This window comes from Nematolebias whitei, chromosome 12 (genome assembly GCF_014905685.2).
Source record: "Nematolebias whitei isolate Nwh7 chromosome 12, NemWhi1, whole genome shotgun sequence".
In the NCBI taxonomy this organism is placed as follows: Eukaryota; Metazoa; Chordata; class Actinopteri; order Cyprinodontiformes; family Rivulidae; genus Nematolebias; species Nematolebias whitei.
The window spans coordinates 38,764,094-38,773,087 of NC_056509.1; the positions used below are offsets into that span (position 1 = coordinate 38,764,094).

Here is an 8,994-nt window from a genome sequence, read left to right on the forward strand (position 1 = left end):
AGTTCACAGTTTTTCACCTATCGCGGTGGTGTGTGGAACGTAACCCTTGAGATAATCGAGGAACTACAGTAGCTCAAGCAATCTGAGCTAAAATGTCATGTGGTAGTAGTCACGTGTGATAGTTTTGCTTAAAACTTTGGTATTAACTGTTGGATGCAGCCCTGGTTGCCTGTTAGCGATACGGTTTCCTTCAAGGTGCGCTCGGCCTTTAAATGCGTAAATTTAGGAACCACACAAAAAACATGCTTCAGTAAAACACCAACACCTCCTCCAAACGTTACAGACTTCATGCAAACGTTGAGTTACCCTCTCTTCCTCCTTTCAGAAGAACATATCATCATTATCATCATCATCATCATCCAATGACCATCTCCAGTCTTTCGGGTCAAACTCAAGCACCCTGAAACAACGAGGTTCAAAGGAACATGATCTGTTGGGGTCTGTTCATGCCACGGTCACCAGGGGGCAGCGTGGAGCAGGGACTGCCCACTGAAAGTTTGTTATGAGCGGAGGGTTAGTGTGCACAGCCATGCAGCAGGTGGAGCGGCTCACCGAGCTCTGCTACTTACAGTGTCCAAGCGTGAGAGATTTTAGAAATGTAGGGTGAGAGGTGAGGAGGTCAGGGGTCAGTGGAGGATGATGCGGAGCATGGGGCCAGCACTGGAGGATGAAAGGCAGTTAGGGCGGGGCTGAGCCTACAGCGCGTCTTGAAAGTTACAGAATATAAGTTAGTTGCTCCTCAGGTAGGTTTCTGAAAGGTGAGCTTTAATGCTGCTTATGCAGCTGATTCAGGAAAACAGCTTAGAGCAAGGCAGGTGCACGTTTACTGACGTGAAAAGGTTTTACTGAGTTGAATCATTTTTTAAATACTGCAGCATTGAGGACTTTGGGTTTGCAGCCTCAGTAAAAAAAAAATGATCAGACAAGAAAATTTAAGCCAAAAAGTCCTCAAATGAGCCTCCCAAAGAAAAGATCACACAAATGAAAGTATAAAACAGAGTACTCTAAATATTTTTTATGTTAATTTGTTTTTGTATTTTTGTTATTTTTCTAAGAGGTGAATCAAAAACAGAAACAGACTTCGTTAATTTTCGATGCAAAATCAAATCCATTTTTTTTCCCTGCAAGATTAAATCCTGATGTTTGAGGAGGACTGTTTTCTATTATTTTCAAGGTGTTTGAATAAAAAAATGACCCTCTGAAACCCAGACATCAATGTTGTCACATTTAATGAATTTACTAGTTACAGTAAATAAACAGCCTTAGATGATTGAAGGGTTAGTAAAATTACAGTTTAATAGTGTGAATGTTTATGAAGCATTCACACTATTGTGATCTATTTTTCTTCCGTACATTTTTTGGCAATTTTTGTTCTATTTCACTAAATCATATATCAAAAGGTAAATGGACTATCTTATCAAGATACTTAAAGCACTTTACAACACAACCTGTGCCCTCATTTACCCATTCATACAGTGCTCTACTAGATCTCTACAAAGAATAATCAGAGCTTTATAACATTCATACACCGATGGGACACACATCGAAGGCAATGAGGGGCTCAGTGTCTTGCCCAGGGACACTTTGGCATGTGACTGCTGGTGGAATCGAACTCGCAACTACTGCTCTAACCACTCAGCCACAGCCGCCCCAAAACATTCAGCTTGCTCAGGAGAAGAGTGCTATGATTTTTAGTATTGGTGCAACTTTAGCTTTTCTAAATTTTTAGATTTCCTGTCATTTTGTTTCCTCAGAGAAAATGAACTGAGCTTATTTTACATCCTTCAAATCTTTAGATCTGTTTACAACCTTTTACTGCTCCTTTCATATTTTGTTCTGGTTCTGCTGCATTCAGCTTCCTTGTGAAAATTTTAACTTTTTTTTTCAGCAGCTTTCAACTAATTTCAGCAGTTTTTTCAGCTGTTTTGTGCTCAGTTTAGATTCTTTCTGCTAATTACAACATTTTTGTGCTTCTTCTAACTTCTTTTTGCTAATTTCAGCTCATTATGCTCCTTTCAGCTTATTTATGCAAGTTTCAGCTTTTTCTGCTGTTTCAGCTACTATTTTGCAGTTTTTATGCTAATTTAGCTTTTTCAGCTAATTCCACATTTTTGGCACTCATTTAAACTTTTTTCAGCTTAATTCAGTAAAGATGTGCTCTCTTCACTTCTTTCTGGTAATTTAAGCTTCTTTCTACTTTTTTAGCTAATTTTCAGCTGTTTTTTTTTATTACAAATTTCAGCTTTTTTTCAGATAATCTCCACCTTTTGTGCTCATTTCTGCTTCTTTCAACCTAACTGGGCAAACATGTTCTTTCTGCTTTCTTCTGCTAATTTAAGCTTGTTCTATTTTTTCAGCTACCTTTTAGCCTTTTTAGCTCATTCCAGCTGATTTCAGATAAATTCAATTTTTTTGTGGTAATTTCTGCAGTTTAATTAAATTCTTTATGCCAATTTCAACTCGTTATGGCCCTTTCAGCATTTTTTCTATTAGTGTCAGCTTTTTCTGTTATTTTAGCTACTTTCTAGTTTTTTATGCTAAATTTAGCTTTTTCAGCTGATTCCACATTTTTTATAGCTCATTTCAGTTCCTTCCACTTCCTTCTGGTAGTTTAAGCTTCTTTCTGTCTTTTCAGCTACTTTTTAGCCATGTTTTGCTACATTCAGCTTTTTTAGCTAATTTCCTAATTTTTGTGCTAATTTCTGCATATTTAAATCTAATTCAGCAAATATGTGTTTTTTCTGTTTTCTTCTGCTAACTTGGACTTTTTCTTCTATTTCAGCTACATTTCAGCATGGTTTAGCTAATTTCAGCCATTTTTCAGCAAGTTCCTCTACAATAAGCATTCACATTGCATTTTCACAGGAAAAGCAGTTTCTCTAGTCATCTCCTGGTTTCTCACCTGGACTTTTCTGCTGTCTGCTGATGTCTGGTGGACTGGATCTTGATGGCGCCGCGATGAGCCGACAGGTGAGGAGAGTTCCTGGGTGAAGGCTTTGGGGAGATCCTTGGAGACGAGCTCAGTGTCGGTTCCTGAGGGCAGGTCAGGGTTGCGGAGGATGCATTCAACATCGGGGTTTTCCTCGGGATGCGTTTGAGGAGGTGAGTGATCCAGCGCTGCTGCTCCTCTGCGGAGTTGGCCAGCAGCAGCAGCTCTTTGGCGCTGGACATGTCGTAGTTCACTGAGGAAGATGAAGGATAGTTTGATCTGACTCAAGATGAAGATGGGAATTTTGACTTCTTTCTGACTGAGAACTACAGTAACTCCTGTCATCTGTGGCTTGAAGATTTTTTTTTTTCACCAATAGTCCAACTGAAAAAATCTTCTAAATGATCCATCATTTTATCCAATTCAGCAAATTCTTCCACATATATTTACCTTTTAATTTAAATTCAATAAGGCTAATCAAACAGAACACATGAAACTATTTTGTTTCTGTTGTTTTTGCTTTTTTTTTTTCATGGTAGAATAAGGATTTTGTGTGTGTGTGTGTGTGTGTGGGGGGGGGGGGATTATTTGTAAATGAGTCAACATGTTTCCAATCATGTATTTCAAATCTATAACCTCCAATTTAAATCAAACATCTAAAACAATTCTTCTTTGGTCACGTAAAGACACATTTAAAGGAAGACATTTTAAAGTTATTTTATTTTAATGTTAACTGTTATTTAGTTGATAAAGTTAGTTTTATGAAACTGTTGTTGCCAGTTTTGGCCAGGACGCTCTTGTAAATACGTTATTTAATCTTAGTGAGTTTCTCGTGGTAAAATAAAGGAAAATACAAAATCTACTCATCTTAGGACCCAAAACCAATAACAGGTTGGTTTAACACTTTAAGATACTGTTTTCAGATGTTTTTTTTTAAACATATTTTTAGCATTAGAAATTAACTTTGTTGTGAATGTGTATTCTATTTTGTAAATTTTTTGTATTTAAACCTGTGATTTTAATCGAACAAAAAAAATCAGTTTTAAAACAATTGAGGACATTTTTTTTCCCTCACTATATGATATATATATATATATATATATGCCTAAAGAAGTGGTTCCCAATCGTGGTCCCTGAGGAACACCATCCTGCATGTTTCAGTTGTTTCTCCGCTCCAACACACCTGATTCAGTGATTTAATTAATTCCTAAAGTTCTGCAGGAGCCGGTTAATCACCCATTCATTCAAAACAGGTGCATCAAAGCAGGGAAACAAGTAAACATGTAGGATGGTGTTCCTCAAGGACCAGGGTTGGGAACCAGTGATATTAACCTGAAAAATATTAATAGAAATAAAAAATGTTAGCTTGTTATAACACCTGTGAATCCAAAACATGTTTTCTTAGTCAAAAATAAAATAAAAAAGTGTGATAATTGTGCTTTTATTTCCTATTTACTTCAGAAAACACATCATTTGCTCCCCACAAACGTTTTGTTTGAACACTTACCCCAGCAGGGCTCAATCTTTTCTTCCTTTCTGTCCACGTGGTCTTTGTGGCACTTTGCGTGGCAGCGGCGGCACTCGAAGGCCGGCGGAGGTTTGAAGACGTTCCACAGCGGCCGCGTGCAGGCGTCACAGGTGGATGGGAAGTGGTACAGGGTGGGGATGAATTCGTGGCCCTTGTAGCTGATGTAGTTTGGACGTTCATACGGCGCCGGTTCGATCACAACTTCCTGATTGCGTTTACTCTCGCCTTCGTTGGGGTACAAGATCTGATTGAAGAAAAAGTGAAAATTTAGAGTCGCGAAACAGTTTAGTGGGTGGTTAAATGAACGTTACTGAAAGAAGAGCAGACTGTAACCTGGAATATTCTTGGAATTTCTCTGGCGTCTGCTCGGTACACATCCGTTTGAGTGACAGGTCGAACATGAAACAGCTTACTGAGATGGGGACAAAAAAATAAAGTGATAAATCACTGCAAAGACATTTATGTAAATATATTTTAATATGTCGTTTGAAAAACTACTAAAAGACTAAAATTTGTACAAAAGCCACATTGTACATTACTTAGGCCATCATTTAATCTTAATAGTGGGACAGCTTTTTAGCTTCCACTCCTTTTCCAGAAGTAAAATTAATAAATATACACATAAAATATATCCTAGAAAGTTTGATTTGTCCAAAAGAAAAAATGGAAAAGCCATAAAATAATGCTTCCAAATGCAAATATTGAATTAACAGTAATCATTTATAATAAATACTTAAATGAACAAAGGTCAGGATTAATAAACTTTGCATTAAACGTGATATTCCTGTAGAAGAAATCACTGAACAAACTTTTAAAAAACATCATCAGAAGTCAGTTTGCTGCTGGAGCGACAAATGTAAATTTAAACCAAACAAACTACAAAAAGCAGTACCTTCAGATTATTTCCAACTACGGCTGTCTGTCTTAAACCAGATGGCAGCTGAAGTGGGGTTGTTTATTTTTATTTGTTTATTTCAAGGCGTCCAAGAAGGAACTGCAGATTGTGTGGGGTCATGTCAGTTCAAGTTCTATGTTGAAACTCGGGATGGATTGTGTTCATACAGTCAAACAAATGAAGATAAAAAGGTTCCAGATCACCCATGAAGGTGCTTTGGGTGAAAAACATTTCTTTCAGGGGTACTGGAAAAGCAAGTCCGATCAACTCCGATCCAGGAGGAACAATGCAGGTTCTGTCCTGGCCACGGAAAACTGGACCAGCTGGTCATGGGAGTTTGCCCATCCAGTCTACATGTTTTGTGGACTTGGAAAAGGCATTCAACCGCGTTCCTCGGGGTACACTGTGGGGGGTGCTCCGTGAGTATGGGATTGGGGGCCCATTTCTACGGGCTGTTCAGTCCTTATACAAGCGGTGCAAGAGTTTGGTTCGCATTGCCAGTAGTAAGTCAGACCCCTTCAGGGTGGGAGTTGGACTCCACCAGGGCTGCACAATGTCACTGATTCTGTTCATAACTTTTATGGACAGAATTTCTTGGTGCAGCCAGGGGGCGGAGGGAGTCCGGTTCGGTGACCTCAGAATTCCATCTCTGCTCTTTGCAGATGATGTGGTCCTGTTGGCGTCATCGTGCCATGATCTTCAGCTGTCACTGGCGCGGTTTGCAGCTGAGTGTGAAGCAGCTGGGATGAGAATCGGCACCTCCAAATCTATCACCATGGTCCTGAGTTGGAAAATTGCTCTCTTCAGGTCGAGGGTGAGGTTCTGCCTGGAGGAGTTTGAGTATCTTGAAGTTTTGCTCATGAGTGAGGGAAGAATGGAGCATGAGATTGACAGACGGATTAGTGCAGCATCGGCAGTACTGCCGACTCTGTACCGGTTCATTGTGGTGAAGAGGGAGCAGAGCTGTAAGGCAAAGCTCTCTGTTTACCGGTCAGTCTACGTTCCTACCCTCACCTACGGTCATGAGCTCTGGGTAGTGACCGAACGAATGAGATCGCAGATACAGATGGTTGAAATGAGTTTCCTCCTACATTTATTACAGTCTGAACGCAACTCAGTAGCTCAGGACTGACTTTAGCTCGAGGTCTGAATGGGGTCAACTCATGGATCCCAGAAAAGGAATTCAAACAGCTTCTTTTATGAGCCCAACTGTGACGTTCACGCTTTATTTTCTGGTTTGCTTGGTTCTAAATCTGTTCTCATAAAATCTAGTAAACAAACTCTTTTTCTTCATGACGAGCTACAGGAACTTCAGTTCTTAGGACAGTTTACATTTCTCTACATCTCCATGATAAAACACCTTCTACCTCTGTTGTATTTCTATTTAGCAGGCGGATGTTCAAACTCACTCGACGTCCAGGGTCATGAAAGGGTTGGCTTGCTCTCGGTCCAGCTCGGTGTTGTAAAACAGTATTTTCTTGCTGCTTACAACCACATACTGTGAAGGAAATGGGAACAGGGGTCAAAACAGTTAAAAGGTGGATGTGACTCAGTCACATGGCTGATTACTTCAAAAACAAAACTCTAGATACAAGAAATGACGGTAATTACTTTTCTGTCCCAGCCAAACCGCTTGGTGTTCTTGGAAGGAAGTGAAATCCAGCCTTCCAGTCTGGAGTCTAACGAGCACAGACAACACAAGATGTTAACGGAGGACAGCCTTTAATCATCTGAATCACTTTAAAGAACACCTTGACATTTTACGTGTTTGTGGCATTTTCTTTAAGCGGACACTCGTCACTCTTTGGGTAAATGATTCATCGCTGAAACAAAAAGGGGCAAGACAGGAAATCCTGCTCCCAGGCTTTAACACAAAGCAACATTTAGCAATATAGGCACTGGCAAGAATTAAAAGGAATATCTGCACAAGACCCAGAAGGTATTTTAGTCAGAGGAAAACTAAAGCAAATCAAGAATTAAACTTCAGCCTCTCCACAATAGAGAATTAGCTTCAACAGAGCTGAGTATTAGTGTGTCCAGTTAATACTGAAAAGGATTAAAGTGCAGCAGAGACAGAGTCAACAGAGTAAAGAGATTAGGTCCATGACTGCAGAGCTGAAGATGGTTTGGGTTATTTTCTTTGCATGGTGAGTGAATTCAAGGGAAAAATATCAGTGCATAAATGCAGAAAACACTTTTGTTTCTTCAGTTTTAAATTCCACCTCAAACTCAAGTTTCACACTCCATGCGGGGGTCACCTCCAGATTCAGGCTCAGAGGACTGTTTATAGGTCAGAGCCAGGGGACCCGTGCCCCGCTCCTCAGACTCATCAGGTTCTTCTTCATCCTCAGAGTCCGAGTCAAACAGTGCGTGAGCCGAGCGAAGGTTGGGCCGTGTGTCGACGCAAACGGACTTGTGTGTGCGCTGGTAGGTGAAGGACATTGATTCTGAGGTGCTAGAGTGAGTAATGCGCACTACACAGGCCCACAAGGTGAAAGAGGTGAAATAAAAGGAGGGAAAACAGGAAGCAATGAGTAAAAAGTTGAAAAGGAAAATAAGAAATGCGTGCAGAAGTGTTGTTACATATTTACTAACACATGGAAGAGCCTAAAGACCAGCAGCTGACCTGGGTATCCATCAGCTAGCTCCATGTCGTTGCCGCTGCTGATGCTGGTGGAATCCAGAGAGTGAACGCTGAGGGAGGTGAGCTGACACCGGAGCCGCTCGATGTCGCCGTCTTTACTGTCCACAGCCATCTGAAGCTCCTGGCGTAATTGGGTCTCCTCTGTTATCATCTAAAAACACATTTTAGAGACACTCAGCAGATCCCTTTGCTGTTTTGCTTTTTAATTTAAGTTACAAACTTTACTCTTTGTACATTATTTTACACAGGCATCAAACAACCTGCGAGCCACATCCCACTCATTAGCCATCTCCATTTGACCCACAGGTGGTCAAAATAAATAAGTAAAAAAAAAAAAATCAGAAATCAAATATAAATCGTTTTGTGTGCAATTCCAACATTTCCGCTTTTACTTTGTAAATGTTTTTTGCAGTGCTTTTACATTGAAGGCAATTGATGTTTGCCTGCAATACAAGTCTTTCCTCTGGGGAGATTTGTGAAATTTGAGTTAAAATACAAGAACAAGAGTACCGCATACAGCACATTATACTCCAGTGACAAACTAATGCACAATATTGGATTTTTGTCCGATATCCGATATGCCAATATGTTAAAACTTATTTGGCTGATAATCGATACCAAAACCGATATTTTTCCCAGTAGACCTACTTACAGAGACTACATAGCTTTCACTGCTGTGGAATTAAAATACATCATTCTGCATGGTCTTTGTCAATATGGCCTGCTACCAAATGCAGATGTGAAAAAGGCTGAAAATGATGCAACACTTCAACTTGAATTATATTTAATGTCAAATTTATTCATGACATATACTCTCTAACACAATGACAACACTTGAATAGTGCAAATTTGTAAATTTTTACAAATCTAAACTCAACAGCGTGTGTGACATCATAACGTTGTGCTGGCATTGCTGGCATCCTTGTCAGTGGATTGTCATACAAAAACAACACCTTTTACACACACATATTGTGTATATATATATATATATATATATA

General features: G+C 39.7%; 1 protein-coding gene across 1 annotated transcript; it reads right to left on the bottom strand.

Annotated features, from left to right (window-relative positions):
* Nucleotides 1–598: 598 nt before the first annotated feature.
* Nucleotides 599–7,704, bottom strand: LOC119417931 (rho-associated protein kinase 2; the record flags this gene model as incomplete). The annotated part of the gene is made up of 7 exons (XM_037685179.1): nt 599–660; nt 2,903–3,182; nt 4,437–4,701; nt 4,791–4,869; nt 6,762–6,850; nt 6,964–7,031; nt 7,611–7,704. Coding segments are annotated over 7 exons (909 nt in total), but the record flags the coding sequence as incomplete, so codon positions are not given.
* Nucleotides 7,705–8,994: the final 1,290 nt, after the last annotated feature.